Consider the following 15858-nt stretch of genomic DNA (forward strand, 5'->3'; position numbering starts at 1 on the left):
GACGGTCTTCATGGGTCAGACTTCCAGACTATGCCTTGCTTCTAACATAAAGCTGCTTTTGTTTTGTAAGGATTATGGCAGAGCTTGCTCTCTAGAAAGCTACCTTAACAGCAGTAGTGTCAGAAAAGGACACTGAACTGTGCCTTTGGGGTTTTTTGCTTGCTTTTACACTAACTGCAATGTCATTTTTACCTGCAGGTGAATCTACGTTCTATCTTTCTGTGCTGAATCTATTGCAGATAATGATAAATTTTCAGTTAGCAGCACTCTGAATGTCATCAGTTTTGTCTACAAAATGGCACCTGTAAACACTAGCTCTTTTGTTTTTTATTTTTATAAAGGCTGGTTTTAGACAATTCCTCTTTTAAAACTATTGCAGAAATTCTCTTCCTCCCTCTCTGAGTTACAATGTAATCGCTAGGCATCTGTGTGAAAACAGGAAAAGTCTTAATTTTGACACCGGGCTGTCATCTTTTTCCTAGGCTGGGCATCTGCGCCGCCACTAACCAGGCATTATACTCATTCTCCACATATAGCTGCTGCAGGTTGCATGGAAGCATCGCTCATGCTGAGACTGAAATTCTGTGAAAAAGGCACTTTACAGTAAACTCAGCATTAATGCTCCTTCTGCTCCCACTGATTGATGCAAGGATCTAACAAAGCTCAAACTGCACGGAGTAAAGATGCTGCCTGAGGGACTTCTCTATGCTGCTGCCATCTGAGGAACATTTCCTTTCTTTATTTGCAAACCCTGTTATAAGCAAGATCCACAGAAGCATTCCTATGCATTCATGGAAGTCACAATTTGTTAAACCAAAGACTGTCTTAACAGCAACTGTGTTCACTTCTGCCCTGCCACATCATGGGACGCTGCTGTGTTTTCTTCCAGGAATGCCGATTTGTGGTGTTCCTCTATGGATGCTTAACCTAATAAAAGCTGAACGTGGGCCAGTAATTGCCTTAGGTTTTGTCTCTCCTTTTGTGTCCGCCTAGAGTTTTGAGTCTTTTTTTTAACACTGCTCTGCTAACGCTCGGATTGCCTGTCAAAGCAGCAGCCCTGCACACGGCTGCTCATCCTGGGCAGGCACACAGGCGCCTTTATTTTTAATTTGCCTTTGTTGGCGTTCAAATGTGTTTAATCTGGGCAACTAAACATGTTTTGAAGATTTTCTTCTCTGCCGGCGCTGCGGGCGGCTCTCTGGGGGCTCTGCTCAGGAAAGGGCCCGCACCCCTCGGGCCGGGGCCTCTCCTCGGGCCGGGGCCGCCCCGCACGCCCCGACCCCTCCGCCGCGCAGGCAAACCCAGCCTCAAGCCAAAGGCTGCGGAAGAGGCGGCGGCCCCACCGCCGCCACCCCGCCCTTCCCGAGGGGCAGAGCGGCCCCGCCATGGCGACCGCGGCGGAGGGAAGGGGCGGGCCGCGCCTGCGCCCCAGCCCCGCGCTGCGTCTGCGCTGTGGCCCGAGCGAGGGGCGCGGAGCGGGCGCTCCCGCTGGGGCCGTCGCGGTCATGGCGCCGCCACGCCGCCCGGGCCTGCTGCTGGTGCTGGTGCTGCCGTGGCTCGGTGGAACGCGGGCTCAGGGTGAGGAGCGGGCGCTGGCTCCCCCCGGCCCGCCGTGGCGGGGGAACGGCCGGTGCGGGGCGTGAGATGAAGGGCTGGTGGGGCACGCCGAGCTCCCGCGGCCTCCCGGCCCGGAGCGAGAAGAGGGCTCGGGCCCCGGGGGTGCTGAGGAGGCCCCGGGGGTGCTGAGGGGGCCCCGGGCCTGCTCGGCGAGGCGGTGGGGAGGGAGAGGGAAATGGCTTTCGGCGGTGCGGAACCAGCGAGCTCTCCGGGCGGCTGCCCTGCAGTTTTGGGGCGAAAAGGTGAGAGAAAGGTGGTGTCGCAGGAACAGGCGTCCTGGCTTCCTTGCTGGTTCCGACCCCGAGGTCGAAATTTCTTCCGTAGTGAAGAAAACGTCTGGTAAATCTCTACCGATTTGTAATGCACACAATAACGTAAATGGGTGGGGAAGGGGGATAATTGGCAGCGTGAAGGAGGTGATGGGCTCTGTCGTGTGAAGCCTTGCACAGGCTGGGTGGATCTGATGTTTGGATTGCAAGGTCTTGAATGTGTTGTTTTGAGTCCTCTAGCATGAAGGAGTCTTAAGTCTTCAGCACAAAGTGCCCCTCAGAACGTCCCTGGGTCTGTGGCTCAGTGTTGGATCACAGGATCCCAGACTGGTCAGGGTTGGAATGCACCTCTGGAGATCACTGGTCCTACCCCCTGCTAAAGCAGGGCCTCCCAGAGCAGGTTGTGTAGCTGGTTTTAAACCCCACTGGGGGATCTGCCTGCCTTAGGAAAGGGAATCAACCCGCCAGTGCGGCTGACTGGGTTTTCCTGCAGGGAGCTCCATAGGCGTTTCACTGCGGGTGGGCATACGGGGAACGAATCATGTGTGTAACTCCAGGAGTAAGGCAAACAAAATATGAACTGGAAGGAAATGTGTTGTCTAGGTAGAATGCTGAAGGAGAACTTGAGGAAACAGATGGTTAAGTAACCTGTATGAGTGTGGAGTTGGACATTGGATACAATTAAAATATAAGTTATATGTTTAATTAGATTTCAATTTTTTAAGTTAAGAATGTCACCTCGTTGGTATACTGATGAGTCCTTAAAACCTACTGAATTACCCTGGCTTCTCTGCCGCTAGGCCTGGTTGTATCTCGTCGTATCTCTTCTTGTTGAAAACATTGTGGATTGCTTTTTCTTTCCTCTTACTCTGACAGACACCTGTGCGCCTCCAGATCGGCTGCCATATGCTGAGCTCCAGGAGCCTTTCAACACAATGAAGAGCTTCACTGTTGGAACCAAGGTGTCTTACACTTGCCGGCCAGGGTATATAGGAATCCCCAGAAAATCACCAACTCGTACATGTGGTGAAGACTTACAGTGGTCACCCGTAGAGCAGTTCTGTACAGGTAATGTGTACATGAGCTCTTTCGCTTTTTCTCTTTGAAATTTTACAGTTTTAGTTGTTTTCCAAGTGAGAATTAGTATTCTGTAGTATCTAAACAAAGCTTGAAAAATGCTACTGATGGTAAGAGCAGTATATACCAAAGACTTAGTCTTTGTATATAACTGCAAAGATGCGGATTTTTTCTTTTTTTTTTCTCCCCCACCCCCCCACCCCCCCCCAGAGAGAAAGTGTCAGCATCCAGGAGATTTAGAACATGGTTTTATTAATGTGACGGATCTTACATTTGGATCAAAAGCTACTTTTTCTTGCGAAGGAGGGTAAGTATTTTGATGAAGTTAATAAATCCTTTTTTTTTGTGTGTGTGTGTGTTTAGACCAGATTTGAACCAAATGCAAATTTTCTTATGTGGGTTCCATTCCAGTTCCGACTTGAAATGTCTCCTGAATTCCACCTGGAGCAAATGAAATGGCAGCTAAATTTGATTTGGTTCCTGGGTTCTGCTTGCTGTTTGCATCAACCAAGGCTTAAGCTTTTTAGTGAGATTCTGCAGAGCGAAAACTAGAGTATTACCTCTAATGACTTCTTTTAATGCTCCTGTGATGGAGGGAATAAATATATGTATTAATCACACTTCAGTACTGTATTGAATAATGACCCTCTTGGCTGTGTGTCAAAAGCTATAAACAAAGTTTGTAGGTGTTGGAGAAATGAGAGACTTCTTAAGTTTCACCTCTTCGAAAATTTTTACCTGTCTAGATTCCGATTACGTGGAACTGATGAGATTTCCTGTGTGATTAAGGATAATGGTGTTGACTGGAATAGAGATCTTCCTTTCTGTGAAAGTAAGTAAATTACTACCGTGTGTAAGGTTGTGTTCAGATGGTGCTAGTTCATTTGAAAACAGCTATGCCATAAACCTTCCAGTACAGGAAATGGTTATTTATTTGAACTACTTGGGATGTGCCTGAGGAATGACCCCTGAAAAATACCTGTTATTGTGCTAATTAGCTCATATTAGTTAAAGTCAACCTCTTCTTGAAACTGAGACTCCCTATAATAAATGACCATCCCTAACTCTCATCTGTAACTGTAGCTTGTCTTAGAAATAGCTATGTGTTGGATTTTAAATGAAATTACTTGAAAATCAAGGCTCGCTATTTCTGAGGTGAACAAGGTAACAGCACAATTCTGTTGACTAATTTGTGTGATTTATTTCTAGGAATTCCTTGTGAACCACCTCCAAGCATAGCCAATGGGCGTTACACTGAAGCAGCTGGCTATGCTTATCAAACATCAGTAACCTATACATGTGATGATGTCCCAAAAGGCACAGATCCCTTCTCACTGATTGGACCAAATACTATTTTCTGCACATACAATGCACAGTCAAATGGAGTTTGGAGTGGACCACCTCCACAGTGTAAAGGTTGTTGGGATTTTTAATATACTTCATTATAGCCTATGTGACTCCAAAACTTCAGTATCTGTTCCTTTTTTGGAAGGCAGAGGGGGGAGTGGACTTTCCTGTAGAAAAGAAACACCATCCTCTGGTACTACATTTGATGTAGTTCCAGTGGTGATAACTGCATTGTGGGGATTAATTGATTGATTATGACACAGAATATGACTTAAATATAGGTTAAAACTTTAGATGTATGACTGCTGTTGGAAGTGACAAGGACAAAGTGAAGGAACTGAGAGACCATAAAGCCTGGGTAGCTGAAGAAAAATTGTGTAAAGAGCAAGAACGTGAGAAGTAGATTACAAATAGTAAGAAAGTAAGGAAGAACTCTTTTTCTGAACACAGCTATGCAAGCACAGAAAGAAAAGCAAAGCCCAGCAAGCATAAAGCCTTGCTTTGCAGACATAGGGAGGAATGGCAGATGCTTGCATGTCGTCATTTGAACCCTCATCAGTGTCACTTTGTTTTCTTAAATTCTGCCGCTGCACAGGAGTATTGTCTTTTGGAAGTGGAGAGTGATTATATCATTGTTACTATAATTTCTTATTTGACTGTGTACCATTACAACTCAATAGCTTAAACCAAGGACTTTCTCCACATTTAAGAGAATAACCTTTTTTACAAAGCCCCTCCATACAATTTGAGGAATTAGATAAGGAGACTTAGGAGCAGTAAAAGGATGCTGTGTCTGTTGCAAAGATACTGTTAACAAATGTCTCAAAGCTGTTTTTCTTTTACCTGTTTCAGTGGTCAAATGTGAGAACCCAAGAGTTGCAAATGGCAAAAAAAAATCTGGATTTGGACCTTCCTATAGCTATGGGGACTCAGTTATGTTTGAGTGTGATCCAGGCTATTTCATGATCGGAGAGGAGATAATTACCTGTGAAGAAAATAGCACCTGGTCTCCTCCACAACCAACTTGTGAGAAAAGTAAGTCTTTACATAAGAATCCAACATTTTTATATGTTGAGAATGTTGTAAGTCTGTTTTAGCTAAAACTTAAGATCATAACACTGTAGTTGCAAATCAGAAGCTAAGGAAGTTGACATGGAGCCTCCTCTGTGGGCAGCCGTTTCAGGTGTTTGAGTGACTTAACTCGCTCTCATCCAGAACCTCTTTGGAGTTAAGTTACAGGCATACGTATAGAAGTTATGGCGCGGACGTCCTGTGGTAACGCTGCATGATAATAGCACCATGGTCTTTGTTCTAGTGATTTCATGTGTAAATAGAGGAGAAAATACGTGTTTCTGAATTCTGATAGAACTAGGAGTATGCCCAATGAGGAAACCCACAGCATCCTTCTAGAGTAATCAAAATCATTATGTGTCTGTGTTCTCTTATGCAGCTCTTCACACCATACAAGGTGCCTGGAAAGTAGGAGCTGTAGTAGGTTGTTAGATCTTGACCAGGCAAATTACTAAGTCTGGACTAATTTGCAAGGCTGGGGACATTGCAGGCATTGTTCTGTAACCTTTCTTCTTCCTCTTTGTGCCAGAGGGAGAAGGAATGTTGTTGCAGAGTAGTGAAAAAACTTTTTACATGCATACTCTAATGATGAGTTCCCTGGAATGAGAAGCGCTTCTGCAAAGCGTATGTTTGGGTGTTCCATAATGACTGAGTTTGATAAGGCATCTGGAAATGATTCTAGAGCTTACATGAACCAACAAATACGAATTCCTTAGCTACATATCATAAGATCATACTACTTTAGGGAATACCTGCAGTGATGTTTCTTTTAAAATCATCTAAAGGAAGCATTTATACTTAAAACTGTGGTAAAGTTAAACTATTCAAATGTGCTGATCTGTATTTCTCATACAAAGGCAATGTGTATTTGTGGAATGAGTTAATGAATTAGGAAATATTTAAAGTTTATTATCACTAAACTTACATTTGAATTCATGCATTAGTTACTCGAAGTATGTGTGATGCCCCAAAGATCACGCATGGAGCAGTGGTCCCAGCGAAGTCTGTATATGAAAGAGGAGAGTCTGTTCGCATAAAGTGCGGTGCTGACTGTGCTTTTCCCGATGGCACTGAAGAGATGACAGTAACTTGTCAAGGCCAGAATACGTGGAGTTCTTCACAAAACTGCATGTGTGAGTAAAACTCATAATTGGTAAAATCAAGGGCAGAGTGACAAGTTCCAAATGTCTTAGTCACATGCAGACGCTGAAAGTCAGAGGTCTGTCAGCAGGGCACCGACAGGTTATGTTAGTAGGGTTATGAGTGTCGTGGCGTAGAGTTTCAGCAACTCATGGAAGTGTTCAGCAAAGCTGGCATACTTGCTTGGTCTTTTGTTTTGTTTATGGAAATTGATAAAGTTCAAAAGCCAGTGTGAAGAGTCTGCTCTGGGAGTGTTTTCTGAAGATTTTTCCTTTGATGATGGCAGACTTTATTGTTGCCTCGCTTTGCACCATGTGATCACTTGTTGTGATACAGGGGTGTTCATTACAGCTGTTTGTCCTAACAAAGTGGAGACTTGTATTTCTGTTAATGTGTCTGAAACTTCTGCTGATGGACATGCATCTGCAGCCTGTAGGAAGCAGGAAGCCTTTGTCTTCAAGATTGACTGAGCTTGATATTTATGCAAATGTGGGGACTTTTTGATGGTGACTTCTTGAATCTGTTTCACGTACCAGCTCTGTTCTTGGACTTTATTTCTTTTTCTTTATTCTTTTTCTTTATTCTTTTTCTTTATTCTTTTTCTTTATTCTTTTTCTTTATTCTTTTTCTTTATTCTTTTTCTTTATTCTTTTTCTTTATTCTTTTTCTTTATTCTTTTTCTTTATTCTTTTTCTTTATTCTTTTTCTTTATTCTTTTTCTTTATTCTTTTTCTTTATTCTTTTTCTTTATTCTTTTTCTTTATTCTTTTTCTTTATTCTTTTTCTTTATTCTTTTTCTTTATTCTTTTTCTTTATTCTTTTTCTTTATTCTTTTTCTTTATTCTTTTTCTTTATTCTTTTTCTTTATTCTTTTTCTTTATTCTTTTTCTTTATTCTTTTTCTTTATTCTTTTTCTTTATTCTTTTTCTTTATTCTTTTTCTTTATTCTTTTTCTTTATTCTTTTTCTTTATTCTTTTTCTTTATTCTTTTTCTTTATTCTTTTTCTTTATTCTTTTTCTTTATTCTTTTTCTTTATTCTTTTTCTTTATTCTTTTTCTTTATTCTTTTTCTTTATTCTTTTTCTTTATTCTTTTTCTTTATTCTTTTTCTTTATTCTTTTTCTTTATTCTTTTTCTTTATTCTTTTTCCTCCCTCTCTTTCCAGGTGGGCCTAAAAGTTCTGGTGTCACTCCAGACATTGCTTATGGTAGAGTAATTGATGGACAAAAACCTTCGTATTCTGTTGGGGATGTTATTACGATTGAATGTTATGCAGGCTACACGTTACACGGTGAAGCTCGTATTGAGTATAATGGAGAAAACCAATGGATTCCTGGAGTGCCAACTTGCCAGTTAAGTAAGTATGAACTGCAAGAACTTCCACTAGAATGAAAATACATGTGACAGGAGCTTTACTTGGGGATGTTCTTTCATATTCAGGAGAAATAATCTAATGCAAACTTCCTTCTTTATTTTGATATAAGAAAAATAGGTTTTGATAAAATCCATTTAAAAATAGGAATACTTTAAGTTAAACAAATGTTATGATATAAACTGGAATGCTGCAATGGCAGAAGTGCTTGATTTGTTTGAAATAGCTTTGTGAATATCTCTACAATGTTTGAATAAGAAGCACATGTGTTCCTCTTATGATACTGATTCACTCTGTTTTAGGTGCATATATTGTGGCCATCATCTGTGGTAAGTATCTTACAAAACCTGAACAAGATACAATATGGGTTGTTTGTTTTTTACGTGGAATTGATATTCTGGTCATCACCTGTGACTGCAGTAATATATCACGGTTTTGGAGTCTTGGGTTTTTTTAAAAATGCTTGTCTACTTCTAAAGCTGCATAGTTCAAGAAAAGATTATTTAGCAATTATAGATTAATTTAACGTAAAATGTGTATTTTTGCATGTATGTGAAGCATTGGATTTCAAAGGCAGCCTTCCACAACTTAGTTACGTAAACTCTACAGAGCTTGGGTTTACTGGAAGCATGAATAAATAACTGTGTCAGTGAACAAAAGTCCCATCTTCTGTCCTTCCATTTGTTACTCAGTTGTGTAAGCCTACCACTTCCTTAAAAACTTGTGAAAAGTAACGTTAGGGTGTTGAGATACCTGTTTTGATGTTACTGAGCTGGTGGGGTTTCGCCATCTTGATGGGTCACTGTTCTTGGGCTGAACTGTCTTGAAGAGTCTTGAGTAAATACATATTTGTGAAATAAGCCATGCAAATTTTAAGGGCTTTTTGGCAGGGGGGAGGAAGGGTTGTATAGGATTGTGGGTGAAGACAGTGCTATTTCTGCTAGAAAAAATTGAGGCTTTTTTTGTGAGCTAGAGATGATCTTTATCACTCTAAGGCTTTCTTTAATTCTTTCTAAAGTGATTGTGGCAATTGTGGTGTTCCTGGCAGCCTTCTGGGTCTATAAGAAATTCTTTTCACAAAATGGGTGAGTAAGCCTACTTTTTTATTATTATTATTGCAAATTGCTATATGACTAAGCAAAAGCGGTGCTAACATGTATGTAAATTTCTTGAGCTTTATCTGCCCTTTCTTTTTCAAACGCCTGATGAGTGTGTGTGAGCTTATCCCAGCAGCTGATGGGAAGCTAAAGTGCCTAACAATGTACTTGACTTTGGTTTTGTATCTGCTATTTAGATAAACTAATTACCACTTGCACTAATGTCAGGGAAGGAAAACCCCTGTTCTTAAGCTTGTATTTGGCATAGGTAACACTTGCTGAGCAAAGTATTGTTTGCATCTGATCTAAAACATGTCAGTTTAGCTCTTAAAACCAGTGGTAGTATTGGCTTGTGTGGGCTGGTGGTATTTTATTGCTTGGATACCCTCTGGCATCACTAGATCTCACAGGCTTTAGGAGCTGGAGTGGTTTACATGAATTGGAAACCTTGGAGGTGGACGAAACAGCTTCCTCTCTTCTCCTTAAGATGTACCGATGGTAGTGGAGCGTAACTGGGGAACTGCTGTGTTTTGGCCCAGAAGCACCTTGAATAAAATAATATGGGTTTAGTTAGAAGGAAAATGTGGGGGAAAAAAAGGTGTGGCCCAGACTGGTGCTCCTGTGCTGTTTAAAAAAGCACGTAGTCAGCTTTGCTACTAGAATGTTTAATGTGTGGATCTACTTCAGGTTTTTTCCTCCTTCAGCAGCAATGATTGGTGTCCCTCTGTTAAAGACTTGCAGTACCAACTGTAAAATACTAGATGTATAAGTGCTAGTGCTCTTCTGTTTTTAATGAGACATGCAGGGCCTTTTGAACTTTTATCTTGAAAATAACTGATTGTATGTATGTTTTTTCATGGAGGCTTGACAGGAGACTTAAATGCCTCTGTGCGTTGCTTCTTACAGTAATGTCTTGTTTTACCTTCTTGAAAAAAGCCCGTTTTGTTGGAGAAATAGTTTGTAACACAAAATACTGAAAATTCAGAGCCAGTTATGTGGTACATACGGAATGTTATGATAGGCATGTCAACTAACTGAATTCCAGCAGATTTTGTTAAAAGATATCTAGGGTACGTGAAGGAAAGAAAAGGGTGCTTTAAATGAAGTAGATTGGAGGAAATATTCCTGCAGTTCATATTTGTGATGAAGTACATGCAGTATTACTTGGGAGAAGCTAGCTTATGTCCAGTTAGGTTCTAGCCTTAGTGTCTTCCACATACAGTACAGTATCATTACAAGGGCTGGAGCGGCCCTGTAAGCAGAGTGGCTGTGTACCTGTGTGTTGCTGAGCAATTTTAATGCTTTTGTGCAATTGCTTTTCATCCATGATTTGGATAAGCTGCAACCTGGATGGCCAAGTAAGTGTACATGGGAGTTACGGTATTAGGGTAGCACTTTCTGCCTTCCTCTGTGGAGGGATTTCTCAGGATGTAGAAAGGAGGAGGGATCTAAATCAACATCATCAAAATTCAAAGAATGTTATATTCCTCAAAATTTTACAGCATGAAACATCTTACTGTGCCCAATGCTTTCCTTTAAGCTTCTTCACTGTGACCGTCTATCTGACTGTTAAACCTCTTTCTTATCTGAAAACCCTTACCTAATCTCCTTTTAAGGCCTAGATCTTCCTGTTTAGTTTTCTGGGTTCTTGATGTAGCTGAGCCTTTGTAACAACTGTTGTGCTTCCAGTACCTCATACCTGCTGGGTTGTTGTCTTCAAATTACAACAAAAATCTTTGCTTGCCCTCTCCTCCTTGTGTGTTTAATCTGCCAGTTTTATAGGACATTCAATTAGACCTTTTTCCCCTTCTGCTGTTCAGCTCGTATACAGTTGATGAGAATTGCAAGGAAACATGTATTTTAAAAACTAATGTACCAGCTGAGATGGAAGAAACCGCACAAATGAATTAATTGAATCTTAAAAAGGTATACACTTTCCACTTAATTTGGACTTTTGCAATGAAACTTAAGTGTCGTCTTTTTTTTTTTATGGTTTACCTAGAATTTCAGAAGTGTGGAATCTAGCTGTGAACCTGTTTCCTATAGGAAAGACTATAATAACTGTTCATTCATTTGGGGTGAATAGGGTATATTACATAAAGAATTATCATTCAGTATTGTAAATGATAGCTTCCAGTGATTGCATATCACGTATCTTTCTTTCGGGTTGTCTTTAAAGAATGAGTGTCCTATTTTTCTGTAAGATAGAAACTATACACACGCTCAGCAGAATGTTTGCACCTGTTTCAGTAATGTGAAATGGATTCCAGTGGTGTGTTACTTTTGTTAGTTAATAATACAATTCCCTATAATTAGAAGACCGTTGGAGCTGGAAACCAGCTTTGCTGCATTACACGGACACTAGAATTTGTAAAGGTAGTGTGCATCCCTTCAGAGAAAACCAGATTACATGGCTCTCACAATTACTGGTTCATCTAGGTTTTCAGCTTTCTAGAAATAAATAAAGGTGCAAACAAGGTCTGTTTTTTTTTTAAAAAAACTTTTTTATGAAAAGGTGATTTCTTTTTCAAATTCAGAGTTCTGTAGCCCTAAAAAGGGTAAAAATGTAGTTGCTTGTTTAGAACTGATGTCCTCTCCTATATTGTAAACTAGTGCTTAGTCCAGCAGTCAGATGCATTCGATGATGGTTACGATTGCTCCTGCACTTGTGTAGGGTCAAATTAGCTCTTTCAAAAACCTGACTCTTCAAGCTGTGTTAAACAGAACAGATTTAAGACAGGACAGCTTACTTTGATTGTTCCTTGTTAGTATTTTGTTGTTACTTCTTAACAGTGAAGAGTTTGCACTACAGATACTTTTGTGAACTAGTATTTTCATTTGTGTTGCTTTTCCCTGTTGCACAAATTCTGAGAAGGTTATGGTCGAAATGTTATGTCTCTTATTCTAACTTAATGCAAGGGTCTTTTCAAATGGCTTGATTTTATTTAAAGAATGAGTGATTTTTCATTATTTTTCATAAGTTTTAGATGGTATATGTGAAAATTAAGCTTGGAGTTTCTTCCAAAATAATGCACGGATTAAGGAATATCATCTTTGTCTCTGACATAAGGTGTTTCTAATTGAGATAGGATTAGTTTTCTGGGTTAGTTTGGTTTATTTTTGGAGAGAGAAAAAAGGAATCAAGACATAGAATAGAATTGTTAACTCCCATTTTACCTTCTGCACATGATGATGGTAAGAGAAATTCATGGTCTGGTATGCGTACACACTGTTAACCCCAGAGTTTTTCTTATGGTATCTAGGACACTCCTTAGAGTAATAGTGCAGAGTTTTGGTATGGTTTTTTTGTGGTTGGTTGGGTTTTTTTGGGTTTTTTTTGGTTTTTTTCCTGTAAAGCAAAAGGAGTTTTTCAAGAACTTGAAAACATATATATGGATGTAATTATGAATTCTAATCCTCATATGTTTAAATATTGTAAATCTGCTCTTAGCAAACTAAAAAAATCAAAATTCTCACTAATATTCAGCTTCTGGTTATAAAATATGTACTAAACATACTGTATTTAAAATGAATTATAAGGGATGCTACTGATGTCGTCTGGAAGGTAGTTAGGAATCCTGTAACTGTTCTGTCTGTTTTCAGTGTTTGATAGTATGCAGGCATGGTCTGTTCAGCACTTGAAGAACATTTGATCCAAATGGATCATTTCTACTCTGTGGGTCATTCTTAACAGTCTAGTGGATGAAATGAAGCAAGTGTCTCCTCAGTCTAGCAGTTGCTTAGTAAAAAGAGGGCAAATAACAATTTAGTTTCATGACTACCTGTTGATTTAATGATAAAACTAAGGATGTGCTTTCAGAATAAATGTAAAAACTATTTAAATGTAAAATCTCTGATTTTACTTGTTTTTTTGTTTGTAGGAAACGTGACAGCACTCCATGTACTGCCGAATATAAGATCTGTAAAGCATGAAATGACCTTTTTTTTGGGGTGGGAGGGAATTTTGCAGTTGAATATACCTATCAGAAATGGAAAATGATTGCACTTGCATTGAGTTTCTGTAGATTAATATCTTGTGCTGTGTCTTATACTACTGATTAGTAGGGTAAGAATAATATATATCTGCTTTTTTTTACGGGCCACTTGTCTTTTCTGTGTATGTGAAATGGTTTTAAAGTCACATACCTATAGCATGCAAGAGTGTCTGTGTCGGCGGGAGTACTGGACTTATCACTGTCATAGTACCAGCTGCTGCCGCCTGCTGCCTTCAGTGCTACTTCTTTCCTTACAGAAGACTATCCAGTGTTAGTTTTGCTCACTAAAATCCAAATGTGCTTCTCAGTCATTTTGGTGGTTCTGGTGGTATAAATTATTCTTTTGTCTCTTGTATTCTGGAATGTTTTATTATTAATTTCCTTAAGAGATTGGTGCCACTTAAGGCTATGTCTTTTTGAAACGACCACAGTTTAGATCTTTTATATACTACCTCTTTGTTTGCCAAAGTTGGTTTCTGTATATCTAATGAATTAAAGCGTGCCTTTAAATCAGAGTTTTTTAGCTTTTCTGTTGCCTTTAAGAAGGAAAAAAGCCATATATATTTCTGGCTCTGTGATATAGTCCCAGAAGGACTACAGTGGATTTGTGGGAATGGAAGACTGAAGGTTTCTATAGCGAAGGTATCCCCTGTCTTTGAATTTGTTGGCCTATTGACAGAAGGAAAAAACAGTGGTAGCCATCTCCTTTCAGGAGCACAGTGTAAGTTCCTTAGGATACTTCATTTTTATTGAGCCTTGATGTCAGTTTTGGACATAATTTGTTGCTTTTCAGGATAAGAAAAGGGTGCTGTGTGGATCTAGCTTCGCTTTTTCACTTGAAATGTATATTCCACATAGAGCATTTAATATTTCTGTATACAGACTATGATGCTAAATCTAGCTCTGTAATGCTAGATTTAGCATCAGGTAGCTGTTGAGAAACAGAAGCCTTTCCCTGTCAGACTCCCTTCCCTTTTCACGTTAAGGGAAGACCAAACCAGCTTAGTTGCGGGACTGGATATGCTGGCCGTTGCAGTAGATGTATCACTCTTGAGGTAGCTGCTTGCTTCAGGAAGTGTTCTAGTCAGGACTGAACTCCAGGAGCTCCCATCACTGCGTTTGCCATGAGTGGAGACTCAGATGTGCATTGATTGCTGTTACTTTAAATGCATACTCGTTACTTCTAATTCCTTATTAAAACCAAAAGCTTAATTAGGGCGGGTTTTGGCTTGCTGAATCTCTGAGTTTGCTGTCAACATACAGGCAGCTTGTAAGAACTAGTTTTCTCAGAAAAAAACAAATTGCCTCACTTCAGATGGCTGAGGCAGCATTTAAACTATTCCTGCTTGTCTGTGGATGGTTGGCACTGCTCTCCCCTGGCGTGATCAGATTGTTTGAGTAACATAGAACTGTTATAGGGCTTTTTGGGACAATCCCAGCGGTTGTATTGTTACAGTGCATAATAGTGTCTCGTTATGAAAAAGGGGTTTTGGCTATGCAGAATGACTTGCTGTTCATTGCCTAGCCGATACCTAGTTTGATAACTGTTTGTAAACACTGTGATACTATCCTGAATTGAGCGTGTTGGTCATTAGCTAGTTTGATTATGTATGGCATCTTCAATGTTTTAAAATATGCTGAAACGCACTTACTGCTGAAGTGAAATAACTGTAAAAACTGGCTTTATTTTTACATTTTTTTTCCCGGATGTAAAGACCAGTGATGACTTGTAATATTACAAATAAAAATGTTAAATTATTTAGTAGTAAGTGTTTGTCTTTCATTCGTCATGTGGTAAGCAGCTCTTTTCCCATTATTCTTAAGATGATTCTGCACGTCCCAAACTTGCATTAGGTGGCAACTGTTGAGATTGAAGTTTGCAGTTTGTGCACAGACTTACTTAATGGTAGTGTAGAGAATGTGTTTTGGTGTTCTTTTGGAATTGCAGAGAACTTCCCAGACCCTCCAAAATTTTAGTGTTCACTCCTGAAGAACTTGGTAAAAACTTGATGGAGGAGAGGCAGATTGTCATGTGGCTGTTCTGATATAACACGAAGTCAAGAGCAAAGCTCAGAGAGTTCTGGCGTTTTTGTCCAGTGTGTGACAGATGTAACCCTTAGGGAGCATAGCCTAGGTGTTTCTAAGTAACATGTTAAGTAGAATGTGATTATTTTTAATTGTATGAGATTCAACTCAAAATGTACTTAATTTTCTTTGCAAAGAAATGTGTGGTGTCACCTGCCTTATAGAATGAAGCCTTTCAGAGGGTGGAATAGAAAAATAACTAATATGCTTGCTTTTTTTTTTTTTTAATTTGCAGTTGTGATACTCTGAATTGGTGTGGACTGCAAATGATGACAGTATGTAGACTACACAGATTTACAGTCTGTGAAGTTTGGGGATCAGCATTGATGGGAATAGGCAGCAATTTGCCTTAAATGCTACAAATCAGTTTGTCCTAATTGTCATGAATTCTGCACCATTTTTCTAAAGCTCAGTCCCACATGAATTATTTCATTTTAGAATCTGGAACTGATAATTAAGAGTCACGAACACATGAACTTTGTGCTAGGAAAAAGGCTGCATGTAATAAAAAGTTGTTGTTGCCATCTACTGGTAAAAGTGATGTCCTCACAGAGGGAGTAACAGCTTAGATGTGGCATTACCTAGTTTAATGTTACGTTAAGTAGTGTGAAGTGTCAGTGGTTGGTAGCTTCTCCGTGTGTTATGCTTAAAATCAGTGTAAATGCTTGCTTCTGAGGACGGTTCGTATGGGATGGTGGAAATGGAGCTGGGGGCTGAAATGAAGAGACTTGCAGCAATTCGATAAGTTCCAGCAGGGAAGCATGTGATCTGTCTACCTGAGACAGAGC

At 39.9% G+C, this 15858-nt stretch overlaps 2 protein-coding genes across 3 annotated transcripts in view; both read left to right on the forward strand.

The window, feature by feature from the left end:
* LOC102052627 (uncharacterized) overlaps window positions 1–963 on the forward strand; it is a 77437-nt gene extending 76474 nt beyond the window's left edge. The window contains 1 exon segment of the mRNA XM_055728313.1: window positions 483–963. The gene's annotated coding sequence lies outside the window, so the exon portion shown is untranslated.
* Window positions 964–1420: 457 nt separating this feature from the next.
* Window positions 1421–14743, forward strand: CD46 (CD46 molecule). Of its 2 annotated transcripts, XM_055728170.1 has the most exons (12): window positions 1421–1578; window positions 2763–2954; window positions 3174–3270; window positions 3710–3795; window positions 4173–4379; window positions 5163–5345; window positions 6326–6514; window positions 7687–7878; window positions 8196–8222; window positions 8912–8978; window positions 10811–10916; window positions 12872–13089. In XM_055728170.1, exons 1-11 carry the CDS (start codon window positions 1506–1508, stop codon window positions 10899–10901), a joined length of 1404 nt encoding a protein of 467 aa, XP_055584145.1. In that variant the 5' UTR covers window positions 1421–1505; the 3' UTR covers window positions 10902–10916; window positions 12872–13089. The 2 variants fall into 2 exon arrangements, with proteins under 2 accessions (XP_055584145.1, XP_055584146.1); XM_055728171.1 differs by lacking the exon at window positions 10811–10916 and having other exon boundaries at window positions 12872–14743.
* Window positions 14744–15858: the final 1115 nt, after the last annotated feature.

The sequence above is a fragment of the Falco cherrug genome, chromosome 16 (genome assembly GCF_023634085.1).
Source record: "Falco cherrug isolate bFalChe1 chromosome 16, bFalChe1.pri, whole genome shotgun sequence".
NCBI lineage: Eukaryota > Metazoa > Chordata > Aves > Falconiformes > Falconidae > Falco > Falco cherrug.

Bases quoted from the DNA above. Each gene is read 5' to 3' on its own strand.
- CD46 (XM_055728170.1), top strand. From the start codon at position 1,506: ATGGCGCCGCCACGCCGCCCGGGCCTGCTGCTGGTGCTGGTGCTGCCG. The intron at 1,579-2,762 runs GTGAGGAGCGGG...TTACTCTGACAG, and splicing joins CGGTGGAACGCGGGCTCAGG to ACACCTGTGCGCCTCCAGAT. The intron at 8,979-10,810 runs GTGAGTAAGCCT...TCTGCTGTTCAG, and splicing joins AAATTCTTTTCACAAAATGG to CTCGTATACAGTTGATGAGA.